Source organism: Haemaphysalis longicornis, unplaced genomic scaffold (assembly GCF_048455015.1).
Source record: "Haemaphysalis longicornis isolate Haplotype H1 unplaced genomic scaffold, Haemaphysalis longicornis Haplotype H1 scaffold_12, whole genome shotgun sequence".
Classification (NCBI taxonomy): Eukaryota; Metazoa; Arthropoda; class Arachnida; order Ixodida; family Ixodidae; genus Haemaphysalis; species Haemaphysalis longicornis.
The window spans coordinates 105,399,021-105,412,951 of NW_027526225.1; the positions used below are offsets into that span (position 1 = coordinate 105,399,021).

The following is a 13,931-nucleotide window of genomic DNA, read 5'->3' on the forward strand; positions in this document are numbered from 1 at the left end:
TGCTGTATGCCCTTCATATAACTTGGAAACCTTCTCAAAAGATTGTTCTCTCTTTCCCTAGTTTCGGTGGTTTGAGCGCCCGAATGACGTCATTACGGCAATGCAACGGCTATTGGCTACTTCCTTTCCGTTGCAGCAATGGTCTCGATAGCCACTGCGGAAAAAAAGCCGCATAGCAAAGCAGAAAACACAAGGTGAATAGTTCTACTGCGACGAGCAAATCATGCAGTGCCGCTCAGTGCTGTTGATAACTGTAGCTTTGACAATACTTCCAAATACGAAGGAAAGAGGGAAGCATTTATCGGAAGTGTTGCAGCGTTCGTTTAAAGGAAACGAATGGAGCTGTGGCGGTTGACTACCACTTTTCTCATCACGGTGGGTTCTTACGACGCCAGCAGGACTTATGAGACGTTTGTGTCCCCCAACCAACACCGCTTCCAAGAACCATGACTGCGCGGTTGTACTGGTGCATCTAGTTCGATTTGACCGTATCACAAGAGTAGAAAAAACTGCGCGTCAAAGACAAGACCTGTGCTAAGAGGAAAGGAGGGACGCAAGACGTCTTCGCCGGTCCTGTTCCCTTTGCACTTTTCTTGTCTTTGACGCCCACTTTTTAAATGCGATAGGCTTTCTCGGGCCACTTAAACGCAGAAAGTTTGGTCTGTCAGTCTGTCTGTCTGTCTGTGACTCGATTCAGCCGCCCTTCCAAACTGAAATAAAGTTTACGCAATAGTCTTATATACGCACCGCCAAATCTAAACGTCTAAGTCCGGTATCAGTGTTCATACGAGGCAACATCGTTGAACAAGAACAAGACATTACCCAAATATAAGGCAGAAAATTCATACCTACATAACTTATATTTGCAGTGTTTCTTTATTAAAAATTCACGGATGCTTGGTTTTAGCGATAGCAAATTAAATACTACAGCGACGGCAGAAAACCTTCGCCTGCTGTTGCCCGCTGTACCTCCTGGCGGCATTTAAGAAATTTAATGGCAATAGCAATGAAACATTCCACTAGATGGGATCCACGTTCCGCTGGGAACGTTCGTGCAGTAGGGCAACGTGGTTCTATAAATTTTGTAGTAGGGTACCTCGATTCACGCGTGTCTTCGCCGTACGGCAGCGCTGGCATCGAGGCACCCGACTCGGAGCAGTGGAACGCGGTAAATTTAAATTCACTTGAGCAAACCTCTAACGTGTTATCTCGGGAGGAACGAGACGGGAGAGGAACAGCATGAGAAGTGAGCGGAAAAGAGAAGGGAGGCCTTTACTTGGCAGGGGCGCCAGTTTACTATCATCTTGCGTCGACATTTGCAACGAAAGGAGCAGATGCGCGGCCATTTTTGCTACTCTTGGAATGCAGAACCAACTAGCCCAACAACATGCTGTATTGACCGTATCACTGCAGTGCTACAATTGAACTCCGTATCACTCGAATGCCGCATCACTTCAAGCTTAGAGATTGATCACTGCTTTCAGTATCCCCCTTTATGTGCGTGCGAACGTCATGTAGCGCGGAATTTAAAAGTTATCTCATGTTTCTTATCTTCTTTACGTGAAAACACGCCTTTCGTAGCTGAGGTGCGGTTGAGCGAGTTACCTGAGGCTAGCTGTTATCAAAAATAAATTTCTATTTTGTATTCGTGTCCCTTTTAACGCGCTCTCAAATCCCGGGGAAAGAGCAGTGTTAGCTTTTCCCCTCCCTCGTCAGAAAAACAACCGTCGCTGGTGGCACTCATACCTGCGCAGATGTTCTCTGTAAAGGTACGCCATAACAACCGTAAATCCCAATCGCCGTATGTGAAATGTGAGACCGAGATGAAGATTTAAAAGGATGGGAAAGTATGTTGGTACTTTGGGTCAGCCTAGCGTTAGTTAAATAAATCATACGTAGCTTTGAATCTCACCATCACGGACATGATAATGACTTTTAGCCCTGTGTTAAATTTGGCAACGAGTGGGAGACCAAGTTGGGCGCAACAACCAAATCAAAATGGCACATCTATAGCCTGCGACTTATTAACCTGTATCACACGGGAAATCGCTACCAAAGCTGCACTGGATGAGGCTCCTTCCATGTATCTGCCTTTCAACCCTCTAAAGCACGAAGAAAAAAATTAGCAGTGGCTTAGCTCGGCTAGGCCAGGATATACGTAGCGTGAGCTAAGGTTCAGCTGGTTATTCTTAGCTTTCCTGGTTGTCTAGGATTAGCTTAATTATCATGCTTACTGCTGCTTCAATGACACACACACGGTATACGCATTATGTGACATATGTATATTTATCATGCGGCTCCGGCGCAGCGTCAGCAATCGTCCCAGAGCTATGCTGGTTCCATAGGCGCACGCCGGTGTTGCCATGACTCACGAGCCATCGGTTCCACACCCGGCCACCTCTCGCATGATCATCAACTAGACCGGGCCACCACGTGCGGAACCGAGGTCGGCGAAGACGCTGCTGGGCGCGTGGGGTGTGTGAGAGACGCCGGGCAGCGAGCAACGTTCTGTGCGCCGTCTGATGTCACTGCTCCTCGCGCATGCGCAGCACGGCTCTCCAGGAGCCACGCGAAACTGTTCAATCTCGACCAGTGTAGCTCACGCTACAGAAGTGCATTTCGATTTGCGCAGCTTTATAGTAACTTCCGACCCAATCGTTTTAACAGTTTCGTGATGTTTGACACTCAATTAGGATACGACGCGCCAGCAGTGTGTCCACACCGCAGGATTTGTCCATAACGCAAGGCAACACCAACCAAAAAATACCTTTTCATGCTTATACCCAAGTGAGGGACAGCCCGAATGGGCTTAGCGAGCGCCACTCAGTTAAGGGAAATATAAACGTACTCTGTGCGTGTACTCGTGCTTACGCAGGGTTCAGCACCTCCGCTATGTCCTGCCCTTGTGGGAGAACATCCCGAAGTTCAACAAGCCAGTCGACGTTTCCTCCTCCCACATGCAGATCCATTCGGGATACAATGGTAAGAACAGCTAAAATACCTTCCTGAATAGCCGAGTGATTGCTAACGGCTGCTCCTATGCATTCATTTATCCATTCGTAGTACTTGCGGAAACGCATGCTACTATGGACAACGAGTTCTCTTTCTCTGACGAGAAGCACCAGGCAACTTCGGTCCTTTCAGTGATTTTTTATTGACGTTCCGTTATTGTGTGTTGTATATGTCATGTGGACGTCGATCCTCATTGAAAGCACGTCTTGAAAGCGTTGCAGAGCAGGATGTGCACGTAAGACAGAAAGAGAGACAGAAACATGTACTCAGCAGTCTAAAGCGGTCAAGCTCAAACTTTGGTCTGTGCCCTTTGTTCGGGTCTACAGACTCTTTCGCTCTTCTCCACGCCCTAAGGTTCCGGTACCTGTGGATCCCCGCAGACAGCTAATGTCGCAGAATTAGGAGCACGTGCCCAGCTTCCAGAACCTGATGCTATTTTTATCTCTTCTCCTTTCCCTCTCCCAGAGAAGTACGACTTTGGAGGCCTGACCCTTGTGGAGATGATCCGGTCACATGACAGCTACCTGCCTCGCAACGGCTACCTCGCCATGAAGGACTACGTGGCCGGAAAGTCACACGACACATTTGCCTTCTCGTTTGAAAGCTGGGGACTGGACCGTCTCATCAACAGACTCGTCGGCCCTCAGCCGGGATCCACAAAGAGCCTGTGGGACATCTTCGGCCGTCGCCGCTTCCCCCGGGACGCATTGGCTAAGGAGCGAAAAGAGATCGAGGATGCGGTGAGTGCCCGGTTATCTCTTGAAGCACATACCAATGTAGCACAGAAATAATCTTCATTAAGAAATATTGTGCAAGATTGCGGGAAGCTAGGTTTGCAGTTCCCAGTCCCCCTTACGTCCTGTCTTTCTAGAAATCTGGCACTCCTTTATTAGCATAATTACACATGATTAATAGCGAAACAGAGTCAGGCGCAAGAGAAAGAACCATTGGACGGCGCCAGCGTAGTTTAGTGTTCCTTTCTGTCCTCCATGTCTCTGTTTCGCTATTAATCAAGTCCATTATGGTCGCTACCAACTAGACCAACTTTTTTCCCGACCTAACTGTTTGACTTCCATGAGTTTCTTCTGTGTACTAACACCCGCCGCGGTGGCTCAGTGGCTAAGGCATTGCGCTGCTGAGCACGAGGTCGCGAGTTCGATTTCCGGCCGCGGCGGCCGCTTTTCTGATAGAGGCGAAAAGCAGAAACACCCGTGTGTACGAGATTTCGGCGCACGTTAAAGATCCCCAGGCGGTCAAAATTAATCCGGAGCCCTCCACTACGGCGCGCCTGATCGCCTGCGTTGCGTCGGCGCGTTAAACCCTACAATCAATTCTGTTTACTAACAATTCTGCTGAAAACCACGCCTACTGCGAAATGCATTTTCAGTCATTTGTCACCTATGGTATGGGTGTGCACTGCTCGTTGACCCGACTACCACGTGAGCAAGCCACTGACGTGAACCAAGGCTGCTGTATAAGTGTTTAAGTGTTTAGGTCATGTGTTGTACAGGTCAGGTTCCATTGTGAAGTTCACATGTTCAAGCATAGCTGCGATTTTACGAACATTTGTTGCAGGGGCCTCTGATTCTCGTTTTCATTTCCCTATCAATAAAACTGAAACTTGTTGATGCTTTAGGAATTCCTCGAATATTGGATAGATGTTTCCAGCATTGCGACAAGTGTCAAAGCCATTGTGCAGCACAATCTTAAGAGTATAAGCTACCCATGTTCTTCACCCGCCTCTTAACTGCGGCGAATAAAAATAACCATAATGATTTATTGCTAACACGAGCTGCCACAGTGCGAAGCACTGTGAACATGCGATCTCATTCTTGAAAATCCTCTAAAACGCTGTGTATTACGTTTGATTTAGTCTGCCGGTTTACCCCATGCAGGAACGGAAGCTTGCTGAGAACCATGCATACTGACTTGCCTCTAAATTATTCCAGCGCGTAGAAACAAACTTAGTTGTTCTGTACCTGCAAACTGTGTGTTTTTTTTCTGAACTCAACAGCTGCCTATCGCTGATCGCGAATACGACCCTGCCTACATCCGTATGAGTCTGTCGGTGTTCGGAAAGGCCGTCGACAGCTGGGAATATGACGAGAGTGTGCTAGGTGCCATCAATACGAACGGTAAGAAAATGACGTGAGCACACTTCGATGCGTGATAACACCACGTATGATGAGGCATACCTAGGACTTTAAAAATTTTTGAACTTCATTCTCAAAAAGTTGTAAAATACTTTTTGAAAACTGTGCAGAGTTCAGTGCATTCCAACATCTCCGAACGGATACAACGACGAATTTTGTGTCACTGCCAGGTTCTTTATTTTCAAGCCACTTCAAGAAACTAGTTCCGAATTTCGATATATATATACACATATTGACTTAGGACAGGCTTGCCAGATTTTCCATGAGATATATTAAGCACCCATTTTTGTTTAAATATCAAAATCTATGAATCCTTACTCTCCCAACAGCCTCTAAAAGTGTTAAAACCAACGACTATAGGTAAATTTATCGTATCCATCACACAGGTATCAACTCACCCGCATCAAGCTGTTGTTACAAGAGCTGAACTTTACAAGCGACTTACTTGTAGCAGAAGAAAAACATGAGTACTGTGAACTGAGTAATTCTTTGCTGTTTGTTTCAATAAAATAAACGCAGTTGCGCCGCAAGGATGATAAAGAATTTACTTTCTTCGTAGCTTCTTTATCTAAGAAATCCCCGTAGATATTCATGATGAACTTCTGCACGTTGCTCTCTCGTCGGATGGGTTTTGCATATATTTATTGCGACTTTCTCGGCATACATTCTTGGTAAGCTTAAGGCTGTTTTCGCGAATGTTTTTTCATGCAGTTTTCGCCGTTTTCTTTGTGCTTTCGCACTGAGCAGGGCGCGAAATTCGGCATGCCGCCCAACGCTGTAATTACCACGCTGTAAAATTTACATGTGCTGTTTTGTCGCTCACAGATGCACCCGAGAAGACGGTGAAAGAGCTCCTTGGTGGCAGTGTCAACAAGAAGTTCTTCTACGTAACTCAAGACATGACTTTCATGGCACCGACAGAGTTGGGTGTTCCGGTTTTCTTCGAAATCAAGCAGGTAGAGTTCATCTACGCAAACTGCCAGCGGGTTGAAATCACCCAAGGGAACATGGCCGAGATCACCTTGAACCTCAAGCACCATTACCGGTAAGAATCCAAACATTCCTCTGCACCACAACAAGGACCCTTGCTTGACTAAGTGAATTCTGCGAGAATACGGGAATTCACCGGAAGCTTTGTATGGTTGGCTTTCATTTTTGTCGCTGGCTTCCTGCTGACAATGTGTATGTGTGTGCTGTGATCATATTGAAGTGCTATGTCGTTTACTAGTACCAGTTCTAAAGCTTGCCTTAAGGTCCATAATAATTGCCTGGCATTGCAAAAGTAAGTGAAAGGCAACAGCCATCACTACGTAGGCCTGTTTTGCGCTGATTGAGTTGGAGCTTGACGAATGACTGAATTGACGGCGTCACTTCGCTTTGACATTATCAGGCGTAGCGTTGCCCTCTCCTTACCGCGTTATACAACGTATGGCCGCGGCCGACTTCTTCTGTAATCACGCCCTAAAGATTGTAACATAGCAGCAGACGATAGTTTGGTGGTGGTTACGGTCGGGAAGGTGATGACGGAACAAACAGCGTGCAAGCTAAACTTCAATCAGCCAGTTCAACTATGCTACTAAAAGCAATTTAAAGGAATAAATAGATACGAAACAAGATTGTATGATGTTCTTCAGCTTAGCACACGGCTTGCGCTCACTTTTGGATCAACGTTACTTGATGCCCTTGTGTCGTTGACTCCATGTTTAACTTTACAAATGGGTTTCTTTCACCAGTCCTAATTTCCTTCTTTATTTTGAGAATACGCATAAAGTCTGTTTATATCATTCACGCGCAATACAAGATAGCTTGGCGGTGATCCGGTAAGACCAGGAGCAAGCGTGCTCACTAAGCGTCAAATTACACACCGTTTCGTCAGAACTGTACGTGCGGACATCACTGATTACTTACGTTTTGCACACGCCAAAAATATGGCGAATTAACAGAGAATTCACGACGTCGACATTCACGCCCCAGGAACTTGGATTATGAGGCAGTCGTTCGTGGGGACGCAAATACACGCGCTCAGTTCGCGACTGACTCAATGTAGTACATGACATACTTCTCGCACTCTCAACGACATTGTGCAAGGCTCGTGCTCTACAGACTCGATAGGAAGAATATTCAAATGAAGGCAGTTTGAACAGTGTGTCGCTTGCTTCTTCCTCGTGTAAAGCCTACGACGTGGGGACGTGGCGCAGGCTGGCAAGCTCAGACCTCTAAGCCATGCTAAGCTAAGCTAAGCCATGAAAGCTAAGCTAAGACTTTTATCGCTTTATGCCTCTGCGTGCGCTCAGCACACTGGCTGATTTTATCTGAAGCTTGCAGTGCTACATCTTACGCTACTTCTAAGTCATCCTGGACATAAGGAAACCAACAAAATTCCGTCTATCAATATTCCATTTCCTTGGAAAAATATAAATAACGCTCGAACTAACGCCTAAGGCTTGAAAGTAGCGAAGTTCTATACAACCTTCACGACCATCAGGAAGGTTTAAGTCCATTATTGTAGCGATGCGATGCGATGAGGCTTTGAAGGGGGGGGGGGGGGGGGGAGGTAGGAGGAAAAGGGCCCGAAGGGTGCCGACAGGGTGTCTGGCGAAGGGTGCCGACACCTTATCAGGCCCATTATTGTAGCCGATTTGCTTCTTCGCTGCCACAACGACCTTTACTCCATAACGGTTGCTATAAGTGGGAGCTTCTTTCATTTTTTTTTTTTTTGGAAGTGATAATCATTGGACATCACCTTGAAAACGGCGTACGCTATGACGTGTCCTTCTCGTTCCGAGCAAGTATTGCCACGCTTACGGCGAACGCTGCAGATTTTTTTTTTTTCTCAATCTTGGCCGATCTTCCCAAGTGGGTATGCTTGGCTTGATGAACGTGCGCAGGGGACGCTAGGCAATCGCCGCGAGACTCGCACACACAAGCGCTGGCATCTTGTCGGTTTTGATAACTACCGGGCGGTCGCCGCGAGGTCCGCGCTTGCGTGCGCGTAGCAATTTTTGTTATTTTAACTGCGGACGCGAAAACGTACGATTGCTAAACAGCTTCTTGTTGCTAAAGAAACTACCGATGCCAATTTGTTGCTGGTTTTTCTGACATCCGAACCAATGACTAAACCTTCGAAGATGTAATAGGAACACCACTAGATGAGCATCACTATGCTACTCTCCTGCACTATTTCGCCCCAGTACCGTAGATATTCAAGCAGAAACCGCACTCATGCAAGTGTATGAATATAGGCTTCCGTTCTTTTCTGCTCCGTAGCCCACTCACAAGTGTTTCCGTCGTGCAAAGACCATTAGAAAAGAAAGTGTCACTTGCTCAACTCCCGAATAGAAGACTACAAACAGTCTTAAGCCAGTTACTTCACTAGTGCAAGCACTAAGGTAGCGACTTGTCAAGATTTCTAATATAAAAGAAATTGGAGCGGCTTCGCATTAGCGGTGCGAAGACCGCACAAGCCACGAAACTGAAGGCCCCACCTAGCTTATTCTTGGTTCGGCTAAATGTATGCGTAGTTGTGCTACGAGACTTGACGAAAATTTCTGCGTGGTTACGTTTGGAGACTCGGTCACGTTTTCTGCGTGGTGTCATCATTAGCCTCCCCCCTTCCCCCCTTCCCGCTTTTCCCCCCTGAAGGGCAATGAACACTCGGTCATTAAAGTATGTACAATGTGCGCGAACTCGGAACCCCGGATGTACTGCAACTCGCTGACGTTTCGCCACCGCTTCACCGGCGCGATATTGGGGATTGGACCGAAGTCGTCGCATCCGCTCTCCAGTAGCGACGTGGCGGCTTTCGCACCACGCTCGCTCTTCTTCGGGAGCGACACTCTTCTGTCGCCCCATCTCTCCCTTCGTCGGAGACCCGGCTGTTGCACCTCACATGGATTTCAGAACTTGCCTCTTAAATTCTCAATGACTGCAAGGCCCGTATTGTTGTGTCCTCAGGCTTTGACATCTCTACCAAAGTGGACCGCGTTAGCGCCGGCTAGAACCGGCGGCAACCAGCTTCGCGTCTGTAGCGCGACCTTTTCTATGCTTCCAACTTGATGTGCGAACACACGTGAACTGGCGAGGAGAACAGCATGCGAGAGGTCACGCTACGAATGCTCGGCCGAGTGTTCTCCAAGGTCGAGCGTTGCCGGCGCGCGCGATGACGTCATCGCTCGCCGACATTTTCCTGCGCACGTTCGCCGTCCCAACGCCAGCCCAACGTTCGCCCAACCTAACGCTGAATATTCGGCGGGGTGACTGCCAGTACATCGCTTCCTGTTTTTCCGTAATCCGCTTGCTTATTTCCCTTCTCTTCTATCGAGGATTCAAAAGAACTGTTGAGTAGACGATGCCCCCCCCCCCCCCGCCCCCTCCCCCCTTAGCCCCGGTACTAGGAAAATGCAAACACAAAAGGTCCCACTATGAAATGCAAGCAGTAATACTAGCCCTGTGTAACTAAACTGTGCTAATCTAACGACGTAACTTTCTTTGCGTGCAGGTATGAAGTTCACACTAACAAGTTGATCGGCACCATACTGGCCTTCGACAAGTCGTCTCTTGGCACGGGAATAGAGCAGAGGACTGTAGTTTCCTGGCCGCTTGAACTCAAGACAACCCTGTCGCCCCTCCAAGGAAAGCTGAAACTGCACCGTCCCCTGGGCCTGCCGTACAACGTAGGAAACCACCACGCCCACCCATTCACCTTCAAGATGCCCTACGACATTACCAAGAACCGCGCCGACCTAATCACAGCTTTCGCCCAATCAAAAAAGCCTTTGTACCACGCCGAAGAACTGAAGGAGGTAAGACGGAAACAGGCCTTTACAGAAGAGGGAATTTAATCGCGGTTGCCTGCTTCTAATGCTTTAAGGAGTGTAAACGGGACGCACGTGAAAGTCATGGTGCGATTATGTCTGGTATTTTCTATGGTATGGCGAAAACTATGGTCCTTATTTTCAGTCTGCAAAAAAACCTAAATTTTAGTTAGAAACAATGCGGTGACTATACTAGATGACAAATTAAGAACGGCAACAGGAGTTGCCGCTGTGCCTCATCACCGCAGCCGGGTGTTACTCCGCGCGGCGCAAGTAGTGCGTTACTGAGAATACTTTGAACATGACACGAGTAGTTTTCATGACTTCTTGACTTAATATGCTTTTAAACTATTGCAGCGATGACAAACAAGCTGCGTGAGAAAAGGCAGACGTCATTACGCGTTCATCGTAGTCTCCTTTTAAAACGCGCGCGCCCGTTGATATGCGGATCCGTCGTCTAGGCGGAATGATACCGTACATGAGCTGTTGCCCTTCTTAACTTGTTCCCGAGTATAGTAGATATCTCAAACCAACCTAGCTGACGAACTAGCGCGTGTGAGTGGCACCCTTCTATCCACACAGGAGTGATGTCAATTGGCATATGAAGCAACTAAGTAATCGGCAGGTGTTAATCGACCAGATTTAGGGGACATCCCCAAGGTGGAGTACGTTTCTGAGGAAGCTGTATAGCTTTCCTTTGTAGCCGTATGGCTGTATGCATTCAAGAGGATGTCAAACTTTCTTTCCTAAGCAATCGGCGGAAACGTAATTGGACCTTCCACGTCACCATAGGCAAGCTGTTTCGAATCAAACCTGTGGCGGCACAAAATTTAAACATATATGTAGGCCGCAAGAAAATAAAAATAAATGTGCTCCAACATAAAGAGAGTTCCAGAGCCTACATAAACCCATACAGAAAATGAATCCGTTTGTTATATATCATTCTCTTATTCTTCATAATGACTGACTGACTGACTGACTGACGGAATGAATGAATCACGCACTCATTCGCTCATTTCATCCACCCACTCATCAATGACTGTCTGACTGAATGAATACATGAATGAATGAATGAATGAATGAATGAATGAATGAACAAACAAATGGACGAATGAATGAATCAATCAATCAATGAGTCAGTAAATTAATCAATAATTAAAAAGTAATTATTTCTAAATAAAAATAAATTAATAATTATTGATTGATTGATTGATTGATTGATTGATTGATTGATTGATTGATTGATTGATTGATTGATTGATTGATTGATTGATTGATTGATTGATTGATTGATTGATTGATTGATTGATTGGATATTTAACCATATTAGAACCATGCTCGATAGCGATGTCTTTATGCATGTCTACCAAAATTGAGCATTTAGCTCTAAATTGCTCCCAGCTTCTTGATAAGCTAAGCAGCAGAACACCGTTGATATGTTTCCGGTTCATGCGATTTCCCGGTTACTATGGTCTCAGTTGTGACACTAAAAAGTCCCGTAGCACGTTTCTCCCCGGATAGTACGTTTCGCACTCGCGTTTTTTTAAACGTATCAACAAGGCTCTATTTATTTTAAAAGATGCAACATGAAAAACTGACGATTCTCAGCAAAATTACCGGCAAAATTGTCTGGCAACCTGCTTGATCTTTTCCATGTTCAATCCAGCTTCCATAGACTAACTCGGCGCATGTGATCTCGTGTTGTGTGCGCAGTTCGACCGCAGCTACTTCGGCGAGCTGCTGGGCATGACCCTGAACGTCAAGGGCCACTTTATCGACGAGGGTCTGGAGGACGGCCTGCACGAGTTCTTCCACGAGATGACGTGGAGGGAACGCATCTACTACTTCATGCTCAACCCCCACTGGCACCCACGCAACGTCAAGGTGTACCTCCTGCCCGCCGCCCAGGACGCAACCAAGGCCGTGAGTTCGGACGTCGACTTCGCGAACAAGGGAAACGCAAGTTTACAAGGAAATTGACGTGCAGCTGCAATTCAAAAGTAAACCAACCACGGATTGAGGAATTTCAGAGATTTGCTCCGCTATGTGCCTAGCCAGTTTCCTTGAAGTGACAGTTTAGGTACTTCTAAACTAAAGTCCCATTGCTCATACATCATTTATGCTGACAGTCGCATAGGAGGGCAAATATACTATCTACACCAAGCCTTGTTTCGTTTACTTTTGAAGGCACATGCACATTTCATTAAAACAATCCACAGGACAGGATACACTCTACAAAAAGCATACTTTTAGCTGGTTGAGTTTAGGATTGTTGGCTACCTGGAGGGAGAAACCTTGAGTCCCCGCAAAATGACACCTGCAAACTAGTGAACAACGTTGACCACCAACTGTATGGTCGAGTTAGGCGAGCCATTCGGCTCCGAAAACGCCAGGAGTGGGGCCACAATCGTATAGATAGGCAGGCTTTGGACGAATAGTATAATAATTACAGCTATAAGTCACGGGTTAAACAAGTGAAATGAAGACATAACCAGGCTAAGCCAAGCTTTCGCTTCGCATATCCAGGGTTACGTGAGCTAAGCCACAACCATTTTTTTTCGCTTCCATTACAAAAACGCCGAGCGCGGCCAGAATTGAATCCGCATCATTCCGCTGAGCTTTATTAAGTGCAATGCACTTCTTAAGCGACCCTGAACCTGCGTCCACCGGCGATGTCCGCGCACGTGGAGATGGGCGCGCGCAGCCTGGCCGCTGACATGGCACATACCCCCGTGGGGGATTGGCCAGGAATCTCCTCGTCTTCCTTGGCAACGGGGGGAGATGGGCGCGCGCTGCCTGGCCGCTGACATGGCACATACCCACGTGGGGGATTGGCCAAGAATCGGGCGTGAGAAGGGCTAATGCACCTGCTTAAAGGAGTACTGACACGAAATTTCAAAGCTGACATCCGCTCTAGCAATCAAGTACAACGACAACACAAATAGGTGTCTGTGAATAAATGCATCTTTCTTTCTTTGTAGTTGTGTGTGTGTGTGTGTGATCTCTCTTTCGCGAACATTACCGAACCGCGCAAATTCAACTCGTGCATTCGCACTTTCACATTCTTCCCCTCGGGGAAATGCGGGGAATGTTTTATTTAGCTATATTCCCCAAGAAACGATCCCAGAAAACAGACATCTGAGCGAAGGGAGTGTCCGGTGGCTTTATAAAAAAGATCCACGCCCGGTTTTCTTTTTAAAGCAAAGCTTTTAGGTGCGGAGTATCTTAGGACCGCACAATGTCCGTCCGCGTCCATGCGCATAGGATTTACAATCGCAAAAAATTACACAGTCACCGGCAGGATTCGAGCCTGTGTCTGGTAGACCAGACAGAGTTAGTGTCGATCATCTTACCCATTGGGCTACGAACATGAGTTAGTGACCAAGAGTCAAACGGCTTACTCCCTCGCCTGTAACGGTGCGGAGTACCCTAGGACCTCCCCATGTCCGTGCGCGTCCATCCGTGCCCACACTACCATCAAGCGAAATTCGATTTTAGCCGTGAATTGCAGTTTCATTTAGGGAATAATCAAGATGCAACTCACGGCTCAAATATAATGACGGTCGGGGCGCAACTTGGATGTCATTTCGAGTCCCCGTACTCAGCACGCTCGCCATCGTCCACGGAGTGCAGATGCTACCTTTTTTACCTCTACCCCCAAGGGATCTTTCGCGACCGTTGGTCTCAACAGAAAACTACCGCGAATAAATAAAACAGTTGCTGGCACCACCAGGATTCGAACCTGGAACGAATAGAGAAACGGAGCGAGAGCCCGTTGTCTTAGCGATTGAGCTACGAGCCCACGCGGAAACGGGGTAGACAGGCAATGCACTCACCAAGCACATCTAGCTTACCTCCTGTGTTCTCGCTGAATGCCACGTAATAGCATCACGCGACCTCTAACGACGCTGTGCGCTCCGGCCACGACACGTGTAGCGGCCGTGTGCGTGCC

General features: G+C 47.3%; 1 protein-coding gene across 1 annotated transcript in view; it reads left to right on the forward strand.

The window, feature by feature from the left end:
• LOC144163193 (vitellogenin-6-like) overlaps positions 1-13,931 on the forward strand; it is a 56,116-nt gene that overhangs the window by 27,784 nt on the left and 14,401 nt on the right. Inside the window, exons 13-18 of the mRNA XM_077694025.1 lie at positions 2,876-2,982; positions 3,478-3,752; positions 5,027-5,147; positions 5,991-6,210; positions 9,664-9,967; positions 11,693-11,902. Of these exons, the coding sequence (XP_077550151.1) occupies positions 2,876-2,982; positions 3,478-3,752; positions 5,027-5,147; positions 5,991-6,210; positions 9,664-9,967; positions 11,693-11,902 (1,237 nt within the window). The remainder of the gene's footprint in view (positions 1-2,875; positions 2,983-3,477; positions 3,753-5,026; positions 5,148-5,990; positions 6,211-9,663; positions 9,968-11,692; positions 11,903-13,931) is intronic.